The 27,529-nt window shown below is 42.3% G+C and overlaps 1 protein-coding gene across 1 annotated transcript in view; it reads left to right on the plus strand.

The window, feature by feature from the left end:
• Positions 1–27,529, plus strand: part of ITPK1 (inositol-tetrakisphosphate 1-kinase) — a 237,867-nt gene that overhangs the window by 135,082 nt on the left and 75,256 nt on the right. The window contains exon 4 of the mRNA XM_039535795.1: positions 17,023–17,140. Coding sequence (XP_039391729.1) covers positions 17,023–17,140 — 118 coding nt within the window. The remainder of the gene's footprint in view (positions 1–17,022; positions 17,141–27,529) is intronic.

Below are 27,529 nucleotides of genomic sequence, written 5' to 3' on the forward strand. Positions count from 1 at the left end.
CGATGCATTATTTGTTCACTTCACTGATTTTTTTTTTTTAACATATATAACAAATACTGTAGTTTAGATTAATACCTAATTTCCTGTGGAGAAAAGTAGTGCTTGACCATGATATTAAACTGAGTTACTGTCTTGCAGCTCCTGATCCCCACATTGCTGCTGCTGAGACTGTATCACTAATACAAACTATTCTTTTTGGGGACCACCCAGATGAAAGTCAGTTAAATAAGGGAAATCCAAGTTTTTTTTATTCCTAAACCAGAACTCTTAATTGGTGTTCTTGTGCACAAGAAGGTTGTTCTCTTTGTTCAGTGAGCTCCGTGTATTTAACAGATCTTAAATAAATAAGACAGTTTCTAACTGTTGGGTTTTGGAAGGAAGGGCACCAGGAGTATAAATATGGGGGAATCTTTTCTTAAAGCTGGCGTCTAAATACCAAGATGAAGGATCCAGTATCAAATAAACAAAGCAAAGGAATATGCACTCTGTCCTTAATGTGGAGACTGAGAAGTTAATGGGGTGCTATCTTGTATCTGTGGCGTGTGTGTTGCAGAGCTGGGGTTGGGATGAAGTGACATCCTCAAGTTAAAGCCCTTGCTTTAGTTGATTTGTTATATGCTTTGTGGTATTTTTAACATCATTCTATTGTATCTTATTACCTTTTTTTTTACCACTGGAATAATTAAAAAAAAGAAAATCCCTCTCCAGCCCCTGCTGCCATTGACCGTATAAATGTTTTGTTAAGAAAGTGTCAGGGGAAGTGATATGACTCATCTGTTGAGAATACATTTAATCTCTGGTCATTTCCAGAATATAAACTGTGGGTTCATACTTTAGCTCCATGACCAGTTCCTTGCTACCTCTTGATCTCGTTACTTGACCGCAGCTCCTCAGTTATCCTGCTCCGTGAGTTCTCTACTCCCTTGTTTGCCACCCTTTCCAATGCCCGCTTTGCTAAAGAAGATAGCGCAAAGTGCGCTATCTTCACTAGCGAGGGGGGCGGACCTCCAGTGGGTGGGCTGAACAGTCATCACCTATTACTGTGTTAAAGCACATTAGGCTGGAAACCTGACTCCTGGTGTTAGAGCTAAATGGCTTTTTGGTTTATGTTTTAATGACTGATTTACATGTTGCTCAGACTACACTACAGCCTTTGCTGTGCTGACAATCGTCTGTATATACAAGCTAGGTTATTGTGGATAGTTTAACAAATTAGGGCTCAGCATACTGTTTTAAATAATTTAATGTTTATTCATGGTACAGCTAAGAACCAATAGGTATAATGCTCCTGTCTTAGTATGGTAAGTGGGGATATATATACTCGGTAGTGTCAGATCTGTTTGCAGAACTGCCTGACTTCAGCTACGTAGTAGCTAAGAGATGGTTGCATTCAGAGCCTGTGTTCTGCTGATGTATGCTACTGGGGCCTTCCATTTATATATCTGCAATCAGCTGCCTATTATACATGTGAATGCCATATGGTCTCTTTATTTCATTCCTAAATTGCTAAATTGTCAAATTACGTTCTTGAGCAAAGTTGTCAGCTCAGAACTGTGCATCTGTGTGAGGGAGATTTTTCTCCCTCTCCTTTGACTCCTCTTCTCTGTGTTTGAACCATTAATTATCCAGGACCTGTGGTGGTCACCCCAATGTGCTCGGTATTAAATATCTCATAGCCTAGTTAAGTCCCTCTTTGTAAAACCTGGGAGCAACTCACTATGAACTGTTCAAATGAATCCCATGAACAAGGGGTATTGGTCCCTGAGGTTATTCTACAGCACTTGATATCTGTACATGTGGGATGCTGGTCACCCAGCATTTTACTTCTCCTTGGTGGACCACATGATCTCAAACATCTGTCTAGAGGTTTGAACAAACAGCAGAGACCTTTGTTGTTTGTTGGTTTACATCTCCCCCAGCTTCCCCTCAGCCCGATACGTGCTCCTAAGCATTTATTTGGAGTTTGCAGTGTCTCTTATTGACTTGGTCTTAACCTCATGCACAATGTAAAGTAATGGGCCACCATCAAATCAGTGACTGTAACTGAAGATACGTTTGAATCATGATTAATAATGTATAGACGTGAGGACACAGTCAGTGATCATTGCAAGTTGTATGCAAAGTACCAATGAAGCACTGGCTGAGGAATGTATAACTTAACATCAGGTTCTTATTTGTGGAACTTGCATCATAATGAATTGCTCTTGTGCTGGATCGACCTCTGCTATTCAGTTCCATTAGTTATTTTCACAGAGCTGCCTGTCTCCAACAACACTGCATTCTTCTGACAGGGCAGAGAGCAAATTGACAGCCTGTCAACTTGGTTTTCTTTATCTAACTTCAATATGTATATGTGGACCAGGACAAAACATAGCCCAGAGATTAGATAACCTAACTAGATGTATAGGGTTCCTGGGTTCTATTTCTAGATCTGCTTCTGTCTTGCTGTGTGGTGTTGCTGTCACTGTCTCTCTATGCCTCAGTTTAACCCTCTGTAAAATGGATTTAATATTTACACCATTGCTGTTGAAGTTTAATTAATTGTAAAGTGCTTTGAAATCTTCTTATAAGCAGCACTATAGAACAACAAAACAGTATTACGATCTTTATTAAGTTAATTTAAAATAGTCCAATAATAAGTCTGAAGTAATTTTCCATAATAGTCTGAATTAGGATTGTGTCAAGTGCTATTGAAAGAAATCTGGTACTTACTCCTGTATCTGAGGAATATGCCAACATAACTGTAAATAATGCCCTTTGCTCGCCAGCTGACATATTAACCAATAACGAGACTTGTTCATCCAGGCTACGTGTGGTTAGAAAATGCATTTTGTATTAGTTTTCCAGACCAGATATTGGAGACTGAGGGGAGTATCAGTGAGCACCTCCTTAGGTCAGATAAAGTATAAATCCACAAACTGCTATCTCCCTGTATTGGGATTTAATGTATAAGATTAGCTGAATGAGCTACTTTGCTAGGAGCCTTATACACTGGATGAAAAGCACAGTATGAATGTTGAATATCCTCATATTGTGTAAAAGCAGGACCTGCAGAAGTGAGGAGCCAGGGGATGTTAGTCAATTACTGCACTAGACTAGCATCTCTAGAGTTTAAATCCTAGATAATGTCACTGGACTATCCTAGTCCCCTATTTGTGCACTTCACCTAAATACCATATAGGTTTGCTCTATTCACAATGATGAACCGTCTCCGAAAGTGTTCCAGGAGGGCTTCTGCAGGCCAGGACTGAGGAACATTGACCCAGCTATGTGTGGAAACTTGCTAAATGTTTGTCTCCAGTTACTGCCTTTGAGGCCTTCATTTTTAGTAGTATTAAAATTAAAAATAATAGTGGAAAATCCAAAAATGCATAAAAGGAACTCGCTGTGCTCTCCTCTTCCCATGCCATTGTTTCTTGGTCATTCAGTGAAGTTAATATCTAATATAGCTTCTCTTTTTTATTATATCTGCTTCTTGCAAAGCAGCGTGACCTCATGAATATGGCACTGGACTGAGACTCCAGATACCTGGGTTCAGTTCCCGGCTTGGCCAGTGCTTTGCTGGGTGACCTTGGGTGAGTCACTTTTCATAGATCATAGGTGAGGCTACAATTTTGTCATGGATATTTTTAGTAAAAGTCATGGACTAGTCACAGGCGATAAACAAAAAGTCATGGAAGCCATGGCCTATCCCTTTTTTTTTTACTAAAAACATCCCTGACAAAGTGGGGAGGGAGGAGGGTCCAGCACCCTGCCCCCTCCCCCCTCGCAGCGGTTGGGAGCTTCAGGGACCCCATTACCCTGTGGGGCTGGACCTGGGGGGTCCCCCACCACCCTGCAGAGCTGGGAGCTGCGGGAGGGGTGGGGGGCCTGCCACCTGTGGTGGCAGGGAGCTGCGGGGGGACCCCTGCCAGTGCTAAGCAGCTCCAGGGTCCCTCTGCTGCCGTCGGCTGGGAGCTGCTGGGGGCTCCCCCTGCCCATGGCTGCTGAGCAGCTCCGGGGTCCCTCTGCCGCCAGTGGCGGCAGCTGGGAGCTGCAGGGTTGAGGTGGCAGCCTGGCGCAGCCCGGCTGCTCGTGGTGGCTGGGCTGCTGCGAGTCCCCAATGTCACGGAGGTTGCTGTAAGTCGCAGATTCTGTGACTTCCGCAACCTCCATGACACAATCTTAGCCCTAATCACAGGGCCGGAAGGGGCCGCTGTGATCATCTAGTCTGACCTCCTGGATGATATAGGCCATAGGGCTGCCCTGAATTAATTCCAGTTTGAACTGGATCCTGTCCTTTAGAAAAACATCTGATCTTGAGAGAAAAATTATCAGTGATGGAGACTCCACCACAACCCTTGGTAAAGTGTTCCAGTGGTTAATTACCCACACTGGTAAAATTTGCACCTTGTTTTTAGTTGGAATTTGTCTAGCTTCAGCTTGCATCTTATCTTTTTTTTTTCTGTTGAATTGAAGAACTGTCTGTTATCAAATTTCTGTTTCCCAGGTAGGTACATTTATAGACTCTGATCAAGTCACTCCTTATCCTTCTCTGGGTTGAACTAAACAGATTGACCTCCTTGAGTCTGTCATTATAAGGCATGTTTTCTAATCCTTTAATCGCTTCCCTCCCCGTGCCTCGTTTCACATCTGTAAAATGGGAATAAGGATACAGACCTCTTTTGTAAAGCACTTTGAGATCTATAGACAATCTATATAAAATCTAAGTTGAATAGTTTATTATAAGGGGATGTGCGTGGTTCTTTCCCTCATCTCTGACGATAACTCTACTATGAGTTTGCAGTAGCTCTGACTGGAATGGGCTCATAGAGGCAAGTTACAATAGTAATACTGAAATGCTTTTGATTAATTGAACTTAAAGCACTTCTCAGATGTAGAAACTGAGGCACAGAGAAGTGATGTGACGTGCCTGTGAGCAAATAAGTTAGCAGAGCCAGGATCAGCTTGTTTCCTGACTTCTTGTCTAATATTGTATCCACTGGACTGTGCTGCTTCCTGCTTGTGGTTCTATTAATAAAAAAAAAAATCCAAGTCAGGGTGGTTTGTTTTTTTCTGGTGAATGAGATACAGAGGGTGGAAATGCATCTTAGCAAAGTTCTGAATGATAGTCCATCCCTTTATAAACCAGGCACAGGAACGTCTGGAATGTGAAATAAGTAAGCAATAAGTAAATATTGCTGACTTAGACACACCCTCTTGTCACTTGCATGTAGGAAGATCTCTCCATGGCTGATGGCACCATTTGTATGCTGCTCACTGTATTAAAATACATACACAATGCTTGGCAGGGCAGAGGATAGTGCTGCCAGCGCTGAATAGCATGCCAGAGAGACTGTTTAGAGAAAGTGCTCTCATGTCCTCACAGAGACAGAGGAGAGTTTAGGGGAGGGAGCATAGGAGGGAAGCAGAGTGATAAATATCTCAAAATCTATTGCAAGCCATTGAAAATGGACAGAGAATTATGTTCCCAGGGAGTAATAACTCTTAAGAGTCAGTTTATCGAGAGAGTCAATTTAAAAAGAAATCAATGAACAAATTTAAATATGTACACTGATGAACCCCACAGCTGAGCTATTTGAGTGTATATGACTGAGCATACGTGATTGTAGTATTTGTGACCTCCTCGCTATTGCATTCAAAATGGGAACTAGTTACATTCCCTTTTTGTTCAGTAAAATGGGGGAAGAAACTCTGATGGTCCTGAGCAGACCAGTCAGTCAGGTGTTTGCAGTGCTTGATATATATATGTCCCAGCTAGCCAGTTGTCCTGCTCTTGAATATAATTTTCAGGGTAGAAACTGTTACTGCTGTTCTAACAAACTGGATACAATGAACTGGAGAACAGTGCATCCTTTATGGTGTTATGAGAAGAAATTGGATAGTCTAGATTTGTTACGGCTCTTGAAAAGCTTATAGCATCAACACCCTTATCTCTGAAAAGAGAAAGGGCCAACCTTTGGTTTACCACACTAGGTGTGTCTGTGGTCCCAGTGATAAACTACTCCAGCCCAGTGGGTACACACTGCTGATGGACTTGGAAACCCCTCTGCCTTTCCCTCGGACTACCTCTAAGGTGTGCTCTCACTTCTCCTCTTAAAACATGACCATTTATACTGACTGAAAATGGTGAGGACTATTCGCCTGCCTCTGAGGGGCTTGTAGCTGAAGAAAAAGACCCCGACAACTGACTTTCCACATCTGCTAGATGTGTTCTCCTACAGATTTCCTACACCTGAGAGATGGTGTGACCGGGATCCCAGCGGGAGCGTGCTGAGATTGCTTTAATTAGGGCAAACTGCAAAGAATGGGCAGACAATCCCTCAAAACTGGTGGTTATTTTAATACCTAGATTTACCAACCCAGCAACAAAACAGCTTCTACAACACCTTACTGGTTACCCAGAAGTCAAAAATACAGTTTCCTTAAAGCAACCCAGTGTTGAGCTCCCACCCAGAGGGCCAAGGCAAATATGCTGAAGATGAATGAAAATCTTGTTTATCGTATAAAAGTTCTACCAGTTCAAAAGGATCAGACACATTACCCCCCAGATAATAAATATTTTAGATTATACCCAAATGCACGCTTACAGACAGTTATTAACTAAACTAAAATTTATTTAAAAAGAGTATTGGTTAAAAAATCATTATACATAAAGACATGACTAGAGTTCTTAGGTCAGTTCATAGTAGAGATGGTGAGCTTTAGAATTGCAAAAAGTCTTTTCCAGAATTAGTTCATTAGGTTATAGTCTAATGTTCAAATATTTAATATCAGAGTGATCCAGAATGGAACTGGACACCTCAGGCATGTTACTTAAACTTCCCATGATGAAGCGTAAGCAGATGTGAGATGAAAGGATCAAGGCCCAAGATTTCTTTATATTGATCACCGGCATGCTATGATAGCCTCTTGTCAGCAGGTGTTCCTTGGGTGTTTTTGAAGTAACCTATTTCCTAACCATTACTGGTAATTAGCTACATGGATTAACATAAAGCAATTGCCTATCTCCCACCATTTACAGGTAGTTTGCTATATACTTCAAAGAGAAATTAAGACAGTGATTTTGCTACAGTCACAGTTCATTTAAATGTTAACATCTTCTTTTGATCTCTGAATTAACATAATACATGGATAGACAGGAACTGTTTGGTTTCATTGTCAACCCCTAACAATATATGTGTAAACACACAAAAACCCCACAATCATTATCTACATATGTCTTTAAAGGTTGAATCTGGGTCAATACGCCTGCTAGTAGTGTAACCCTTTCTGGCCCTGTGTCACAGCTAGACTTCTGCCTGCCTCGTTTGAGTCTGTAAAGGTGTGCTGTGCAGATGGGGCCCCTGCTGCCAATTGCCCTCCAGTGTGTTAGTGATGAGGGATGACTACCTAATGATCTCTACCCATCCTGAAAAAGGGACCTTATCCAGGGTCCAGTGACATCAGTGGAAGTGAACATCTTGGGCACGGAAGTCCTTTCCATTGACTAGGCTTTGTATCAGTTCCTTCATTCTGGGAGGGTAGAGATCACTAGTGAGTCGTCACTCCTGATTAACGTTGCATTCAAGTTTTAGGGCAAAGATGAGAGTGAGAGCTAAAAACTGTTCAGCTGACCTCAGAGGCCCTACGTTTTGGTGGGTTACTATTGAATTACTTATTGGGGAGAGCAGTTCCAGGATGCCTGGTCCTGCTACCATAGTGCCTCATCAGAGGAGTTAAAGGAGCAAGACACTGCATCTGGAGTAATTTTAGGCCCTAGAGTTTTTTCTAGACAGAGTAGGACCATTTCAGGTCTGCTTCAGAGATTGATCTAATGTGGAGGGAGTGTTGTCTGATCAGAATTGTCCACAGTCCATTGTGGTTCCCGTCTGACTGATGGAAGCCGGGAGCAAGAGAGAGAAACCAAGCACCCCTACCAGGTCAGGCTGAGAATACATAGGCTCTCTGAATGCCACTACAATTTAAATGCCGATGCTCCAGTGAATGTTTTTTGCTAGCAAAAAATCCTCACGTTCTCTTAGTGAGATGGCCACCCCTGCTCCTATGTTCCAAGCAAAGTTTATGACTCTGACAAACCAGTGTGTCTGTTTTGTCATGTGTAAAAGGCTGTGACTAGGGAAACCTCATTATGTTCTGATTAGAAGAGAATACTGACCAGATGCCTGTCTTGACTATACAGGGACTTGGGCAAATTTTTTCACTGGAACTCCATTCTAGTTTGACAGATTCAAGACAATAGTGCATGTGGTGGAAGATCCACAGGCTTGTTTAATTTGTCATCCAGAGCTGCTTTTTGTTAGCAGATTCTGTTAGATCAGCCTTGTGAAAAGCTAAATCACCTCCTCTCCCTACATGCAGGTTTCTGTTATTCGTGAGCATTTTAAGAGTATAAACTTTACTTCCGGTTTGGTTTTTATAGTTTCTACTGTCTCTCCTTCTGAATCCTCTCACCTAAACTTTGCCAGGAGCAGCTGGTGCCCTTGTTTCCCTATATTCCTAGACAATGGGACCTAGCTAGAAAATTTTCTTGTGTTTTTCAGACTTCTGTTCCTGCTGGAGCAGTTGCTTTAATCAGAAGTCCTCACTTGTAGTGGAACGCAGTTTTGGGACTTCCTTTGGGTGATAATGCCAGTGGCTTTCTCTGCCAATGGATGGGCAGGATGAAATGTATCCCTTCTTTACATACCAACCCATCACTCTTCTGCACACTCCCAATCTCCAGCCTGTGCCTTCAAAGTTGCAAGGCAGCAAACTCTTTGAAAGGCAAAAGTGATCTTCTGTCTTGGCTTTTGTGTAACACCGGAAAATAAGAGTTATTGAGGAATTAGAGGGAAACAACCAATTTGTAGTCTCTAGTAATTTTTTAAAAAGTTGAGCTAAAAATAGTTTAAAATACTACACCTGCTTCTGAGTCCACCTACCAACGTTTGTGGTTTTACAGACATTTATTCCCATTTTCTCTCTCACGTCGTATGTGAAAGACACCCCCCCCCACACACACAGGTGAAATTAACTAAGGGGTCAATCTTGCGAACACGTATGTGCATGAGTATCTCACATGCATAAGTGTTTGTAGGATTAGGCACCGAGCACCAGATTTTTGAAGATATTTAAGCATAGGCACTGCACCAATCAGCACCTCTCCCTCCCTCCCAGCACCTACTGCCCGCTGTAAAACAGCTGTTTCACTGTGTCAGGAGGCACTGGGGGTGGGAGGGAGTGAGGGCGCAGCGTGCTCAGGAGAGACCTGGGCGGAGCATCCCCCTGGAAGATTAGAAACTCGGCACTTATGTATTTAAGTGCCTGAAGATGCAGATCCAATGAGAATTTGGCACCTACATTTTTGAAAATTTCAATAGGTTCTTAACTGCATCTTTAGGCAGGCACCTAAAATATCTTTTACAAATCTTGCCTTGACTTGCTATTCTGGGAAAAACAATGAAACTGATTACTCACAAGGTTGCTGTCCAATGCACAGTGAACTAGAAAACCACAGAGGAATATATTTTTTCTTTGAGTTTCTAGTTATCTCAGATATTCCTTATAATCACAGTATGTTTAAAAAAACAATCCAAATGTTAAGGTTGATTGTGTCTCCTTAAAAAGCAAAAACAAAGTGTGTGAGTGTGAAGACTGAAGGAAGTACATCAGAGGAAGAGAGTCTGAGCATAAGGCAGGGAGCCAGGAACTCCTTGTATTTTAGTCCTGAGTCTGCTGTTAACTTTTTCTGTGGCTTTAGACAAGTTACTAAGCATCTCTTTACATCCATTCCCCCTTTTGTAAAATGCTGATCTACTTCACAAGGGTGTAGTGAAGAATAAAGCTCGTGAAAATGGGAAAACACTAAGTATTATTGCTGCCATGGTTAATGTATATAATTTTGTAAAAATCAAAAAGTTCTCCAGATGAAGTAAATGGCTCATCTGCCATTTCTTCACATCTAACAGCTGATATTTACAGGTATGGATGTGTCAATTCACTGTACCTCAGGTCTTTTAAAACAGAATTGTAGTGGCTAATCCTCCCCCGATACCTTTTCAGATAAGATGTCAAGCAACCCTAGCCTGCCTGTTCCCCCTCCTCCCACCCACCCACATGAACCAGAATAAGCATTTCATCCAGAGCCCTCTGATATAGAACTGGAAATAGTGGGTCTCTCTTTGAATTCCAGTTTGCTTGTTGGTCTCCTGCCAGCAGCAAGCTTAGTACAGAGCATAACTAAATGCCAGGCCTGAAATGTACACAGAGGAGGATCGGCTCAGAAGTCCTTGTTTCTTCTTGTTTGTTTTTGTTTTGTCAAAGATTGGAAGGAGAAAAACATGCACGTTGTCTGGATCAGGCTGAATTCCAGCCTAGAGACGGAGCCCTTTCAAAATATTGTCGGGAAACCTAAATCTCCTCCAGATTGTCGCCTGGCCGCTAGTCTGCAGTTGGCAATAAACTTTTGGTAAAGCACAGAGAAGGAAAGTGCAAGGTCATTTTGTAGAGATGAATGTAGATGAGCTGAGACCAGTTGGACTCCACAAGCTTTTGATTTGTTGGGAGCCGTGATCTGTCCTTTGTTAGTTCCTTTCCCATCTCCTCCTCTGTTCCCTCTTGTGAAGCTCGTGTGTTAGTAGCCTGCGCTCCTGGCATTCTTCCACTCTCCTCACTGGTAATCGTGAATAGATTTATTTGTCGTTTTTTCATAAGCAGGGGAACCAAAGTTCATGGCATGAGGACAGGGCTGCTCCTTCAAACTCTAAGGACTTACCACTTTCATCGCATCAAGTTTCAACCTCTTTACTGGATACTCCCTTGCTTCAGTATATGGTAGAATATACTGCTTAGTTGTCCCCCTGTCCGTACATACAGTGATCCCCATTAAGAGGACAGCATCCGCTAAATAGCTGTTCCTATATATTCAGATGGTGAAATAGTTATGAAGATTTTTTTTCCCATTCTAAATATATGGGAACACTTGTGGTACCCCTCCTCCCCCCACTTTTTTTTTTTTACTTTTCTGTGGTGGTCATTGTGCCTGCCCTTACCAGTGTTTGTATATTAACCATGTAAATCCAGATTCATAAAAGCTCTTCAGCATGTGCTTGCGTCCTGTTTACTTCAATAGGACATAAACACATGTGTAAGTGCTTTTGTGACTAACCATGCTTCCTTAAATCATGGCCATGATGATTCTTGTTAGGTAACAGAGGTCTTTTTTTTGTTCTTTACTTTATTTACATAAACTCAGGACTGTCAACTCATCTAAAGGCTTGTCTACATGTACATTTAGACTGTGGGTAAGTTGGGATGTGAACCTACACCACGTTAGCCTGCTGAGATCTAACTGTCCATGTGTACCCTGCTAATGTGCGCTAATAGTTTGTTAGAGCACTTTGATCAGACTGGCTCAAAGCGCCTCAAGGAACTGTTATTGTGCATCATCAAGGTGTAAACAGACAGTTAAACTGTAGCAAGCTAGTGCAGGGTAGTCACACCCTGTTTGTCAAGGTCTCATTGGGTGTGTAGACAAGCCCTTGGTTAAATGAGCCATTCCCTCTTGCGAGCCATTCCCTCTTGCAATCTGTGATCAGAGCTCTGTGCCTTCACATGTCTGAGATCCTCCTGTGGCTGGGCGGAGAGAAAAAACATTGCTGGAAGGTATTGTTGAATTCTTCTGAAGATGCCAAGCCAGATGAGGTTTGATAGGAGGAGAAGGAGGGCAGAGCCAAGGTTGGGACAGCTAAAAATATTCCAAATAAAGAAGGTAAATAGATGGGAGATTCTGTTGTACTTCTTTGAGGTGCTCTTTGACCAATAGGCAAAATGTTAGGTTTAAATAACGAGGTTACTGGAGCTAAACTCATTTTTTCGAAACAAATTTATTGGGCCTGGTCCTGAAGTCCTTAAACAAAACTCCCATTGTCTTCAGGATTGAGCCGGTTGACACCAAACCAGATTGCAAACCATTGCAGCATGGCTCTAATGACACACATGATCCAGTTTGGTTATTTTTAATAAACTCCTGTGAAACTCTTCTAGCAGCTCCCTTTGGGCTTATGAAAGGCCCCGCAGTCTCCTTTAGCAGACATAAAATGCTGAGGATGGTTGCACTCAGGACAAGCTTTTTGCTGTTGCAGTAAAATTGCTTTAAAATATCATCTTACTGGCATGGAGTCCTGGTGTTCACTTTGAATTCTACTCCATTCAAGGACTCTTTCTGATGCCTCGTCTCTGCCAGTCTGGACAGCTGGCTCTCAGATCTGTAGAGCATGTCAGGTGGGTGGTTGGGGGGAGAGGGACCTTTTTGATTAGACCCCCTTTGTCTAGCCTGCATTCTGACTTTATTTTAAAATCTATCTCCTCTGGTTTTGATAGGAAATTAACTATCCTTGAACCTAGTGGTTGTATCAAGGGAAAACCAGCATGCAGAGGTGCATTTGTCACAATACTTTCCCTCTTGCTAGTATCAGAAGATGACTGGTATGTCTTTGCTTTTCTTATACATACTCACTCCTGCCCCTCTATATTCTATCCATCAGAGATGCAAAGTTGCTGATGCTTAGGCTAGAGAATATCATTTCACAGTGCAACAGGAGTGTGCATGGAGCTTGTCAGGTGTCAGAAAAATAACAAGGTCTCTGCACTGTGGAGCTTACAGCCAGAAGGTATGTACACTGCAATTAGACACCCACAGCTGGACCATGTCAGCTGAATTGGACTTGGGCTGCAGGACTGTTTAATTGTGGTGTAGACGTTTGGGCTCGGGCTGGAGCCCGGGCTCTAGGACCCTGCAAGGTGGAAGGGTCCCAGAGCCTGGAAGTCTACAGTGCAATTAAACAGCCCCCCAGCCTGAGCCCTGCGAACCTGAGTCAGCTGGCACGGGCTAGCCACAGGTTTTTAATTGCAGTGTAGACAAACCCTGAGGATTCTGAATCTATTCACAGTGTAGTCAATGGGAGTTTTGTCAATGACTTCAATGGGACCAAGATTAAGCTCCAGAAATGATGACTACACAGCAGAATCCTGGCAGAATATGGTGAAAAGGGCAGTAGGAAAGGGAAATGGATGTGGAAGGGGTTGATGATTAGTGACACATGGGCTATTCTGGGAAGATAGAGAGGCAAAGGTAGTGGGGTTGCATTGTACATCCAATGATAAAGAAAGACTGTAAAGAAATCAGAAGTGATATCATGTATCAAACAGAATCAGTTTGGGTCAAAATCACCGAGAATGGATTGTTCCAGAGGTTCGATTGGAGTAGGTGTGAGGGGTTTGCTATAGACCTCCAGGGTCAGATTTGGATATAGACAGAGATCTGTGTAATATTATTAGAGAGATACATACCAGCAGGAATTGTCATTATAGAAGACTTTAAATTCCCAAATATAGATTGGAGAACAAATGCAACTAGGAAGGACTCAGTTATTCCTGTTTGTGATAACCAACAGATTTCTTCATCAAAAGGTCACTGTACCAACAAGAGGTGATGCTATTTTAGACTTGGTGTTGATAAGTAGTGAGGACGTTATAGAGGAGCTGGTTATGGAAAATAACCTTGGATTGTGAGTGAGCACAAGCTGATTTATTTTAAATTAAATGGAAGGATAGAATCATAGAACTGGAAGGGACTTTGAGAGGTCATCTAGTCCAGTCCCCTGCACTCAAGGCAGGACTAAGTATTAATCAACAACAGGTTGGTAACTAAGGTTTTAAAGTTCAAACGGGAAGACTGAGAAGTGAAGGGAATTAGTCAACTGAACTGAAGAGCTCAGGGACTTAAATGTGTAGGAGTTTTGGAATTGCTTTAAGTCAAAGGTACAAAAACGATCTGAAATTTGTATCCAAGGGAAAAAAACTTGTAGGGAGAAAGGTTCCAGGTTAACTGGATGAAGAAACACCTCAAAAAGGAATTAGGAGTATGCAGAGAGCCTATGAGGAATGGAAAAAGGGGTTGATCAGCAAAGAAAGCTAAGTCTTGATGATTAGAAAGTGCAGGGATAAAATGAGAATTGTCAAAAGTCAAGCTGAGTTAGACCTTGCAAAGGAAATTAAAGCAAATAGTAAAAGGTTCTTGAGCCATATAAACCAAAAGAGAACAAGAGAAAAAATGGGGCTGCTATGCCGCGAGGATGTGAGGGTAGAGATTAAGGATAATGTAGGTATGGCCGAAAAACTAAATGAATAGTTTGCCTTACTTTTCAAAAAGGATGATAATGTACAACATGGGGGCAAAGGCAGGATGTCTAATGAAATGAGTGTCTAGAAATAGAAATTACTACATTTGAGGTGGAAGCAAAACTCAGGGTTTAATGTGCTCAAGACAGGGTGCCTGGATAATCTCCATCCCAGAATACTGAAAGAACTGAAACCTCAAGTCTGGTAGCAAGGATTTTTAATAAATCTATCAAATCAGAGGTGGCATTTTGTGACTGGAGAATAGCTAATGACATATCTATCTTTAAGAAAGGGGAGCGAAAAAATGATCCAGACAACTACAGACCTGTTAGTCTGACCTTAAAAAGATGTAAGACTTTAAAACAAATATTGAAGGAAAGAATAATTAGACATGGAAAGAAACAGAAAATGGGATAAAATGCAACATGGATTCACTAAAGGTAGATAATGCCAGCGTAACTTGATATCTATCTTTGATAAGATAACAGATTTAGTTTTCTTGTCTAAAAAAGTCAATCTGGACTTCAGTAAAGCATTTGACATGGTACCACATGGGAAATTATTTGTTAAATTAGAGAACTGCCCAGTGTCTCCCTCTTGGTTGGTGCTGCTCCGGAATTCAGCAGAGAGAGAAAAGGTTTTTTTTGTAGGGGTTGTTTTTTTAAATTAAGGTAAAATAGTTTGTGTTGCCTTAAAATGTTTCTCACAGTTTTTCAAATCAATGTGTATGCTTGTGTGTGAACATAATGGCACATACAGGCAGCCAACAGGCATCTTAGAGAGGAAGGATGGGCCAGTGCTTAGGGCACTAGTTTAGGAAGGGACCTGGGTCTCAGATAGACTCTGGGATTACTGTGGTCGGGAGATAACTTAAAAATGCCCCTTTACATGTTTTATGCTATCGACTCAAAACAAAGGCATGGAACCAGGCTTCCATTTGGGGAGGCAGAGAGGAGTTTTGTAGCCAGGGCCAGTGTTTACAAGGATAGTGCACATGGCAGCTGACTAAATGAGAATGTTTGTGATTTGCTATGAAGATAGCTCAGCTCCTTTCTCTTTCCAGGTGGTGGTAAAATATTGTACAGTGCCATGCACACGTCTCAGAGCAATTTGTATGATATTTCTAAGAGATGTATTAAATATGTAAGAAGTGTGTGGTGTCACACAGCATGTGCCAAGGGGCTCTGAAGGAAATCCATTTGCGTGATCCGAGCAATGTGACGGGGCTGCTAACCCAGCACTGGCTCCTCTTAAAGTCTAAAGAATAATCCGTCTGCAGCAAGCAGTGAATTAAATGCATTCATTCAGCAGCAAGCAAAGACTCGTTGATGTTGAACAAATAACTCACTCTCACCTGCTTAGAATTGGGAGTAAAGTCTGTGTTGGGATCAGATGTCTCCATTCCTTTTGCTGTATCTCAGTAGCCAGTGAAGTGTGTCTCTCAGTGCTGCCCTGTGGTACTCCTGAGCATAATTTGGAGTATTATTTTTTTTTCTTTGAAGAAAATCCTGTTTAGGTACTTCATTAAAGCAATTATTAATGGAAACATTTACCATGCATCACGTAAATAGATGTGAAGAAATGAATGGAGGTTAATGGAGGCTGATTAGGAAATCTCATTAAAGAATAAAGACAGATTTTAGCTCGGAATTGCTTGTCCAACTCTGAACGGGGTGAGAGAGAGACACTCTCATTAATCACTTTGAATGTATGGAACCAGTGTGGGCAGGCGCATGGCCTCTTGTATGCATGTACATATGTGGGCATGAAAGAGAGATACCTTGAGCATCTCAGATCGCAGTAAACATTGACAAGAGCTAGTCAGGTATATATAACATTTCCCTCATAGTAAGGAGGCAGCGGTCATGATGTCAGAAATGGGAATTTGGTGCTCGGAGTTTTTCACTACAAAAAAACAACACATGGCAAGGAGTCTCAGAGCATAGGTCAGCTGACTCAGGCTCTTACTGCTGGGCTAAAAATAGCAGTGTAGGCATCCCAACTTAGGCTGGAGCCTGGGCTCTGAGACCTGGCTAGGAGGGAGGGTCTCAGAACCCAGGCTCCAGCCCAAGCCCAAATTCTACAATGCAATTTTTAGCCCTTTGGCACAAGCCCTGCAAGCTCGAGTCGGTCGACCCAGATTCTGAGACTCGCTGCTGCGGGTGGTCTTTTGCAATAGCTCCAATATGAAGCTCACTGAGGGAGTTGCTGTGTTCTCGTAGCTAACGGGCAGGGGAGCATTGCTTAGGGAGGTGGCAAGATGGATACATAGTGCTGTTGCTTTGAAAACTGCATTGTGTTTCAATGAAGTAACAACATCCCTGGCCCTGCCACTTTTTTTCAGTCCTTATCATCTAGCTCTTCAGTTGGCATTCAGTACAGGTAGGGGACAGTAATATTAATGTAAAAGAATGCAGATGTAGTTCTGATCTGCACTCTGAAGTGGACTGATGCCCACGTGCTGTTTAAGCTCATCAGTGTAATTACAAGGTTGACCCCAATAGCACTGTCCTTTTTCTCCTAATGCTGCTATTGTGAGTCTTCGCCACTGGCTCTGCTCTGAACTGATGTGGCTGCAGAGCAGGTTGCAGGGCTGATGAGTCCACAGTTGAATATCACTGTCTTAAACACTGTCTGGCGTCATATTTGTATTCAACAGGATTCCAGTTTACAATGCCAATCATGAGAAAGTCTAGACATGCCCTGCAATTCTATTTACGAAGTGCCAACCTCATTCGGAGGAGGAGTTGTAGATTGATTGGGTCCTTAACCTTCTCCTATTTATTTCACCATGCTTTGGTGCTTTTTATGCTGTCCAGCAAATCTAACAGTAGCCTTTGCTCTGTGTTTGTTCTGCAGGAGTATATCGATGCTCACCCTGAGACTATCATCCTGGACCCCCTTCCTGCTATCCGGACACTGCTGGACCGATCAAAGTCTTATGAGCTTATTCGGCGAATAGAGGCCTACATGCAAGGTAGGCCAGTGACTTTTCATTTCAGAAAAGCATGTTCCTTGCATTGTGGGTGTGACTGGAGTTCTAGGGAGGGAGCCAGCTGTGGTCACTCAATTAGGGTGAACTGGAAAGAATGGGGCAGACAATCTCTCAAAAGCTGGTGGATATTCCAGTACTTAGATTTACCAAGCCAGTGTAAAACAGCTTCTTTATTACCTCACTGGTTACTCAAGTCCAAACAACACTGTTCCCTTGAAGTGACCCAGCCTCAGGCCTCCATCCAGGTACCTAAGTCAAATATGATGATTTCTGAAAATCTTATTTCATCATATAAAATAAAAGGTTCTACCAATCCCAAAGGATCGGACACATTACCTCCCAGGTTATTGAATATTCCAGATCTTACCCAAATACACACTACAGCCAATTCTTGTTAAACTAAACTAAAATTTATTAAAAAATAAGAGTGAGAATATGGTTAAAAGATCAGTATACATACAGACATGATTCAGTTCGTTTAGGTACAGATTCATAGCAGAGATGGTGCACTTTGTAATTGCAAAGTGTTCTTTTAGAAATATTTCATAGGTTATAGTCCAATGTCCAAATATCATATTCAAGGTATACCAACATAACTGGGACCTTAATCTTGTGACTCAAACTCCCCCTGATGAAGCCTAAGCAGATCTGAGATGACAGACTCAAGACCCAAGGATCTTTTTATACAATTTCTTGTCTTTTGACAAGTTGGAGTTCAAAAGGTAATTAGCATGACTCTGAAGGAGATCCATCACTGGTACTTAGCTATAGAATTAACATAAGGCAATTTGCTTGTTCCTCCACCATTCTCAGATTATTTGCTATACATTTCAAAGAGAGATGAATACAGAGATATCCTGTGTTTACAATTCATTTAAACCTCTGAATTACCAGAATACAGCATAGACAGGGACTGTTGATTACACTGTCGGACCCTGCTCATACATATGTAAATACACAAAAACACAAACATTATCTACCCACATGTCTTTTGAGTGTTGTTTATTTTGCAGGATTTTTAACCCTCTCTAGCCATGCGTCACAGTGGGTTTGTAGCAGAAGGAACAGCTGGTTCCTGGAGTTAGGTATGTGAGTGTTAGTAGTGGGCAGAGGCTGCAGACACAGTCCTTCATAGCAGAATTGTACTCCAGAATCATAGAATCATAGAACTTAAGATCAGAAGGGACCATTATGATCATCTAGTCTGACCTCCTGCAAGATGCAGGCCACAAAAGCTGACCCACCCACTCCTGAAATAATTCTCTCCCTTGACTCAGCTGTTGAAGTCCCCAAATCCTGATTTAAAGACTTCAAGTAGCAGATAATCCTCCAGCAAGCGACCCCTGCCCCATGCTGCGGAGGAAGGCGAAAAACCTCCAGGGCCACTGCCAATCTAGCCTGGAGGAAAATTCCTTCCCGACCCCAAATATGGCCATCAGCTGAACCCCGAGCATGCGGGCAAGACTCTCCAGCCAGACACTCCGGAAAAAGACTTTCAATATCCCAACATTGACCCTCGGTACTAATTACCAGTGGTCGCACGTTATTGACCTATTGACTAAATCATGTTATCCTATCAAACCATTTCCTCCATAAACTTATCAAGCTTAATCTTAAAGCCAGAGAGGTCCTTCGCCCCCACTGTTTCCCTCGGTAGGCTGTTCCAGAATTTCACTCCCCTGATGGTTAGAAACCTTCATCTAATTTCAAGCCTAAACTTCCCGACTGCCAATTTATATCCATTTGTTCTCGTGTCCACATTAGTACTGAGCTGAAATAATTCCTCTCCCTCCCTGGTATTTATCCCTCTGATATATTTAAAGAGAGCAATCCTATCTCCTCTCAACCTTCTTTTGGTTAAGGAAAACAAACCGAGCTCCTCAAGTCTCCTTTCATACGACAGGCTTTCCATTCCTCGGATCATTCTAGTGGCCCTTCTTTGTACCCGTTCCAGTTTGAATTCATCCTTCTTAAACATGGGAGACCAAAACTGCACACAGTACTCCAAATGAGGTCTCACCAACGCCTTGTATAACGGGACTAGCACCTCCTTATCTCTACTAGAAATACCTCGCCTAATGCATCCCAAGACCGCATTAGCTTTTTTAACGGCCACATCACATTGCCGACTCATAGTCATCCTGTGATCAACCAGGACTCCGAGGTCCTTCTCCTCTTCCTTTACTTCCAACTGGTGCGTCCCCAGCTTATAACTAAAATTCCTGTTAGTCATCCCTAAATGCATAACCTTACACTTCTCACTATTAAATTTCATCCTATTACTAATACTCCAGTTTACAAGGTCATCCAAATCTCCCTGGAGGATATCCTGATCCTTCTCCGAATTGGCAATACCTCCCAACTTCGTGTCATCCGCAAACTTTATCAGCCCACTCCTACTTTTGGTTCCAAGGTCAGTGATAAATAGATTGAATAAGATCGGACCCAAAACCGAACCTTGAGGAACTCCACTGGTAACCTCCCTCCAACCCGAAAAGAATCTAGGCTTTTGTTTTTGAAAGCATGAGAATAGGGGTTTGATCTAAGTTAAACAAGGTGTGTGTTTGATGGGGAGCATATGTATTACTCTGAGCAGCAGCAGAAATGCTGTCTTTTCATACACACTGGTAAATTGAAATTATTGTACAATCTAACTGCTTGTCATGGGAATACTAAAGCCTACAGTTAGCTCTTGAGCCAACTCCTGTGTGTTAGCATTAAGTCAAGAGTAGCCTCTCCTTCTGAGTGCTGTAGAAGTAGCTGTTCCAAGAGCCAGTTGTTTATGGTGTTGAGAAGTTGCTTCTGTAAACTGTGTTCCAATGTGACATTTGACTGGTTAATGTTTGCGTCGTTCTATTGCTATCCCAGTTCTCAGGTCAGAAACTTACCCTATTGCCATCTTTTGTATTTTTATGATTTGGGATTTTTATTCATACAGTTTGTATCCACTTTGTCTGGCCATCATCATGGTGTCTGAAATCGTCCCAAGTATGTACAAATAGAAATATGAATATCAGTCTCCAACACACTCTCTTCTTTTCCAGTCTGTTGGAGAAATAGCTTAATTAGTTTTCAAGTGTGTGTGTGAGTTGTAGTTTGTTCTGAAAGCGGGGAGAGGTAGTATTTTTATCTCTTGTGGGAATGAACAGCAGAACTGGTAGAAAAATGGGATCCATTGTTCACAAACACATTGATCTACTTCTCAGTCAAGAAATGTTGAAGAAAATTTTCATTTAAATTGTTGATTTTTAAAAATGTCTGACTGGCCCTGGTTGACAGTTTGAGCTCTCCAGTGGAATGTAGCTGCCCCTTCCCTCTGTCTATGACTGTCTCTTAGCTTATCTTATGGATGGCTTTGAATATCATGACTGGAACCTTTAACTGCACTCTCTGTTGAGTGGGGACCCAGCACTGAGAGCTGAGCACCGGGTGATATGGTCCTGGTGGTCTTTGCTAAGCAGATGGGCTGCTGCATTTTGTTTCAAGAGGAGCTTTTTTAGGACATGTATGTAGCTTTATTCCTAGGTGTAATAACTAGCAATAATTGAGTCAGGGAGCCACAAATCTGTGGATCACTAAAGGTCTGTATCAGATAAACTTTTTTCCCCCTCCTCTTTAATCAGGTTGTCTAATCTGTTATGCCCTCACTATATTCTTTTGTTGTCTATTGTGCTGTGCCATAGAGTTTAGAAAGTTTAAGGCAAGCGTGATACAGCTGTAAATAACACGGAGATTTTAACAGTTGCATCAGCTGCATTTGGGTTCTTCAGAGTGGAAATCCATTGCAAGAAGACTGTCTTACTATCAAGCTGCAGCTAGGTATTGCCACAGCTAGAGATGTCCAGTTGCATCCCGAGGTAGCTGTGTGATGTACACAGTATTGGGCTGCATCGCCTCCTGAGAAGTGGATGTAAAAAGAAATGTAAAGAGTTGAACATCCGTGAAGGTAGAAATGTCATTGTTTTTATGGAGGCCCATGAGCTATAGAATCTATGTACATTACTAGTTATTATACCTGTGTTTTAGCTATAGATAAAAATTCCTTTCATGTGTGAATTGCTGTGCTCCCTTTTAGTGTAACTAAAAGTGAAATACAGTGTTTGCCCCTTCAGTTTGCATTTCATTTCAACTCTCCAGACATTTAGGGAGTTGATAACTGAGGAATGGCACCATTTAGGCTAAAGGCTAAATTCTTGCTTTGGGTTTATTTTTCTCACCACATACTCTGTCCATCACCACTCTGATGTGTGTCTAACACAAGATGAACATGTTGTGCTTTGTTGATTCCCAAATAAACCCTCTTTAGCTATGCAACTGCCTCTGCCTGGCTCAGTAAACACATTCTTGATGTATTATACCGTTCTGTAAAAGTAGCTTACGTTGCTGGGTCACTTTGCTCTGCAACTTAGGGTCAAAATTTTCAAAAGTGATGTGATTTTGGGTGTCCAACTTGAGACAATGCTCAGCACCTGCTGAAAATCAGGTCTCTTTTTTAAAGTATCTCAAGTTGGGCACCCAAAATCAATAGTCACTTGGACTGTGTCTAGCAAAAGATTTTTAAGTTGAACTGTTTGATTAATTAACTCCTGGGTCCTGGTTGAAAAGATTTCTATTTATCTAAGATACTTTTTTGACCTTCATTACCATAGCAGATCTGCCCTCCACAATCTTTAATGTGTTTATTCTTCCCTGTCTCACAGATGTTTTAGAAATACTGTTATCTCCATTTTTTAGATGGGGAACTTAGCCATAAAAAGATGAAGTAAATTGCCCAAGGTCACACAGGAGGCTTGTGGCAGAATAGGGAATTGAACCAGTCCCCCTAGTCCCAGGCTAATACTCTAACCACTGGAACATCTTTCCTTGTTGAGACCCTAAAATTCCTATTTTACTTGATGTACTAGCAGGTAATTAATGATTTAACCTGCTGGATGAAGTATAGAGATTGATCTGATTCCAGTTTCAACAGGAAATGTTTCTCTCTGAAGCAGGAAACATTTCTAATAATTCTCATTACTATGAGATGGTTTTTTATTAGAAATAGATCAGAGGCTGAGCTCTTTCCTGTTCCTTTTTTGTTTTCACAGTGCAAACACTGAATGATTGACTCATTTTGAAATCCTCATTCCTACCTTTTTCGAAGTCCTTTAAAAATTAAAGTTTGCATTCCCCACATGTGCTCCATGTAGCTGGCAGATCACTGTGAAATAAATCGCTGAAAAGTTCTGTTGGTTTAGCAGTTCAGTTCTCTCAGCAATGGCATTGCTGTGGTTTTTTACTTATCAGTGAGGGATTACTACTTGGTGCAAATATGAGCTTGACGGGAGTTTCTCCACATGATAGCAATGTTTGGGAAAACTAACTGCGTGTTTTAATGAAAAATGCATTTTCAGCAGGGCTGTGTGATATCTAAGCTGCGTCTGCTCTTTCAGTTGTTGACCTAATGAAAAATACTTTTGGATTCATGGAGGTATATTGAGAAGCTCTGACCTTCACAGCGTCAGACTTTCAAGACTTACCTTTCTTTTTTATTATGGTTAAGATGTTAACAAATATTTGTAATGATTTGCTGCTCCTGTGTTTAGACTTAGTAATCAGAATTCTTCATTATGTTGTAACTTTCCTTTCCAGGGAAGCTTCTTTTAAAGGCTAAAAATCATATTTGGAAAAATAAACCCTTACCTGTGTTCCAATAATACCTTAGGTTATTAAAACTGAAGGAATTTTAAAAAGGACAAAACCATGCCATTCTCTGTTTATGTTGTTTTACTTTTTTCCATTTTGCTTAGGGTGGACAATGGAAATGTACTAGTCAGTTTCACTTTTAGTTTCTCTTGGGCAATGTTTGGGTTGCAAATAGTACAGGACAGGTGGTGGTGTTCTTTTAAACGGTTTCCATATGATTTAGGAAAAAAAATAAAAATTCTTATTGACCTTAGGTTTTTCTCATCATTTGTTTTTGAAAACATTAAATTTGGGGTGAATTTGTCCCGATGATGCCCCTTTGAAAGAGTTCATATGTGAAGAAAACTGTGGTTCTGTAAAAGCAGCAAAGAATCCTGTGGCACCTTATAGACTAATAGATGTTTTGCAGCATGAGCTTTCATGGGTGAATACCCACTTCGTCGGATGTGACGTATTCACCCACGAAAGCTCATGCTGCAAAACGTCTGTTAGTCTATAAGGTGCCACAGGATTCTTTGCTGCTTTTACAGAACCAGACTAACACGGCTACCCCTCTGATACTTGTGGTTCTTAAGTTTCTCTCACTCCTTTGTACATCTTTGAAGTACAGGAGCCACTTCCTGAGGATACTGTAAACAATACAAAACCATTTAACTGTGACATTTCCGCCCTAATATGTAATTGAAACCATTTAAGTGCTGTTGTTTTTGTGTTATGAGATGCTGCTGCTTTGAGTGCTGCTTTCGGCATGTTTAGGAAGATTAGGAAATTGTACTGCGCACCATTATTTTTTCCCCACTAAAACTTTTTAAACCAGATCTTCCTTTAAAGAAATTCCTGTTGCAGAGTCATATGTTTTGTGTATGGCCAAAAGAGAGCGGGACGGTGTGATCAAGCAGATATAATACAAGATTGGGGCTCAGGAAGCCTGGATTCTCTACAGCAGCAGGTCTCAGACTTTAGTAACCCGAGGACCCCCATTTTGATTTAAAATCTTTTGGGACCCCCAAATCCCCTGCTAATCCCCAGGCCCCATTCCCACTCCAGCCCTTCTCCCAAGGTCCAGCCTGCCCCCCACTCCACCCCTCCCCCGACCATGCCCCATCCCCACTCCTCCCCCTCCCTCCCAGTGCCTCCTGCACGCCGGGGAACAGCTGTTCTGAGGCATGCAGGAGGTGCTGGGAGGGAGAGGGACGAGTTGATCAGCGGGACCGGCAGCCCTGGACATGATTCCGCCCCCTCCCCCAAGTACGCCCCGTCTTCGCTCCCCTCCCTCCCTCCCTCCCAGCGCCTCCTGCATGCCACTGAACAGGTGTTCCCCAGCGTGCAGGAGGTGCTGGGAGGGAGGGGGAGGAGTTGAGTTGATCAGGGGAGTTTGAGAAACGCTGCTCTACAGTGCTCTGGCTCTGGGACAGTGGACAAATAACTTTACTGCTCAGTGTTTTTGTCTGCTGGTAAGTTCTGTTTATTATTTTGGCTGTGTCTAAGCTGGAAGACTTTTGCTTGCATAGCTATGTGTTATGAGATGTGATTTTTACTGACAGAGCTGTGCCAGCAAAAGCCCCTACCAGTACACACAGTAGTTTGGGGGAGCTGAAGCGAGCTGTACTAGCTAAAGTGCAGTTTTGCCAGTATAGCTGTATCCCTGCCAGCAGCACTTTGCCGGTATAGCTATACTGGTATAACCTAGAGTAGACATAGCCTGTGTGTGTGTGTGTGTGTACGCTGCCTGGCACAATGGGGCTCAGAGCTCAGTTAGGGTTTCTAGGGGTTGCTGTAATACAGCTAATAGACCAATTGCTGGAGGGAAGACGAGGTTGGACAGCAAGTCCAGTGTTTTCAAAAGTGGGTGCCTAAAGTTGGATAGCTAAATAGGTGGCCTGATTTTTTTATTTTATTTTTTATTTTTTTATTATTTTTTTAGTGCAGAGCACCTACACCTCTGGAGCTGTGTGCGCTCAGCACTTCTGAAAAGCAGGCTAACTATTTTAAGTCCCTAAATATGTGTGCCATTTTGGCGTGCAATCTAGATCAGTGAGGGGCTGTGTCACACTTGCCCTGCAGCCTTGGGGTGCCTCACAGTGCTTTGCTGTTGTAGCTTGCTCTTGGGTCACTCACAAACCGCATGCAGGTTACACCTCAAGTATCTGTGTATAGCTGCAGCCTGTAAGCACACTCCAGTCACTCTTGCTTCTGTTAGCCTTGGTTATCATATCCAGGGTGACCCCAACACACTCTCAGTCCTGGCTTTCCCCCCCAAAACATGCATGCTGCACAGTCCCGCCCTTTCCTGGTCAGTCCAGATATATTACACCCATGGCCCCTCTAAGGAGTCAATATGCAACAATTTATCACTTTAAATGGAGTTACCCATGCAGTTCACAACACTGAATTAGTTTTGATTGAAGAATAAAACAAGGGTTGTTTTTTAACTACAAAGAGATGTAAGTGTGTACAAGTAATGAGGCATTAAAGTCAGAAATGGTTACAAGAAAAATAAATATGCAATGCTTCCTAGTACTAAATTTAACAAACTAGACTGGGTTCAAAGTGAAATTTTTTCCACAGGTCCCCAGTGTCATTGCTAACCATGTTTCATGTCAGAATCTGCTCCCAAAATCCACAGGCTGTTTTTCTTTTGCCATCTTAGGTGGAAAAGAGAGATGGTTATGGAGAGAGAACTTGGGGTGTTTTTGCCCCTCACTTTTTTAGTTCAGTCACCCTTTGAAAAGCACTTTCCTGAGAGTGACCCCTAGATAAAGTTATTTCCAGCTGAAAGCAAGGAGACTTGGAGTCTGGTAGGGAAGAGGTGTTACGCTAGTTGCTTTTTAGTTCTGTTTGCTATGATGCAGATCTGTTTTTCTCTTCCCTTCTCTCCCTTCCATGACAAAGACTGGCCACTTGATAGATAATAGTCCATCAGCTTTGATAACACCTGGCTAGGGGCGTGAATTTGTCCTTTGTCTTTGAGAAACAGGTTTACCCACTTCCCAAACTCATCTGATGAAGTGGGTTTTAGCCCATGAAAGCTTATGCCCAAATAAATTTGTTAGTCTCTAAGGTGCCACAAGTACTCCTCGTTCTTTTTGCTGATAAAGACTAACATGGCTACCACTCTGAAACCTGTCACAATTGTCATGATTTCAGCTTATGTTCTTAACTTTACATATATGGTTGTAATACATTTCACCATGATATTATTGACCAGCACGTTATTAGTTTTTTCAAATGATACCTTACAAGGCGTATTTTGTACAAAGATTATTACAGTAGTGTGTAGGATGTGAATACAGGGCTGCATTTCCTCACAATATGGATTTAGATGCACCTACCATTAAAAATTTTGTCCATTCTATTACATGTCCTATTTTTCTTTTGTGCTTTTGGACACTAGATGTTAGAACATTAAAATCTAAGTCACCAAGTGCACACACCGTTTCTGCCAAGCGCATGTGACAAAGTGTCTCTTCCCCTATGAGCTGGTCCAAAATGGCTGTTACTTACCATTGTCTTTTAGTCTGTCTATTATATATTCTCAGCAGCTGTCAGCTTTGCCCTAGCTCTGCACCTGAGAGCTGGCAGTCTGTTTCTAGCAGTAATGTGACTCTGTAGCACAGCAGATCTCAAATTTCAGCAACCCGAGGAACCCCATTTTAATTTAATTTTTTTCAGGACCCCCAAGTCCCCTGCTCAACCCTTGGCCCTGCCCCCACTCCACCCCACCCTTTCCCTCAAGTCCTCACCCCCATTCCACCCTTTCCCCTCCTCTTCTCTGCCTCTTTCCGGCCCCTACCCCGAGCGCGCCCCATCCCCGCTCCTCCCTCCCTCCCATGTGCCAGGGAACAGCTGTTCTGCGGCGTGCAGGAGGCACTGAGAAGGAGGGGAAGGAGATTAGGGGGAGGAGTTTATCTGCAGGGCCTGCGGACCCCCTTGAGTGCCCTCACAGACCCCAGTTTGAGAAACGCTGCTCTAGCAGATAGTGAGGAAAAGGAGGGAGGTGCCACAATAGCGATATGGACTTCACCTTTCTCCTTTCACTTCATTTTGCCAGAGAGTGACATGGGTAGAATGCTCCAAATTACTGAGGGGCAGGAGGTGCAGAGATCCCAAGGTCAGTCTTGAAGTCGAGTCTCCTCCATTACACTAACGCATGAGCTATTTTATTTATGGTTATAAAAAAACTTTTTCCTGTGTGAAGAAGTTATCTCAATCTCAGAACTCTTAGAGAAAAAATTAGCATATTCCTCCCAAAGCTTCCTTTGGTTTCAGCTGCCAGCCGTGAACTGAAGAGCATTCTGGGTACTGGCATGCAAAGGAGCAGCCTTCTAACGTCACAGCTGCTGTTCCCTACAGAACCACAAGTAGCTTTCAGACAAGAGTAGGGTTCAGCTAGGTAGCTGTTTTGCCCTACTGGCACCTACATGGAGGCACTGGTGCTGCTGAAGCTGGCAGTACAGTAACAGTCCAAATACAGTAAAGGTCTGGAGGTGAAAAATGGGAAAGGTTCTACATTTTGGTTCCTAAAGTTCTCAGACTAGTAATCAGTGAATTGTCAGCCAATCCTGCTCCTGTCTCCCCGCAGTATTGATGGTGGCTGAGCTCTGAGAATAAACTGTAAGGTTTGAATGTTGCTTTTGGATGCACTGAGGTTTTCTTTTTAATCTGTATGTCTTGCTAGCCAAATGT

Source organism: Mauremys reevesii, linkage group 4 (assembly GCF_016161935.1).
Source record: "Mauremys reevesii isolate NIE-2019 linkage group 4, ASM1616193v1, whole genome shotgun sequence".
Taxonomy (NCBI): Eukaryota; Metazoa; Chordata; order Testudines; family Geoemydidae; genus Mauremys; species Mauremys reevesii.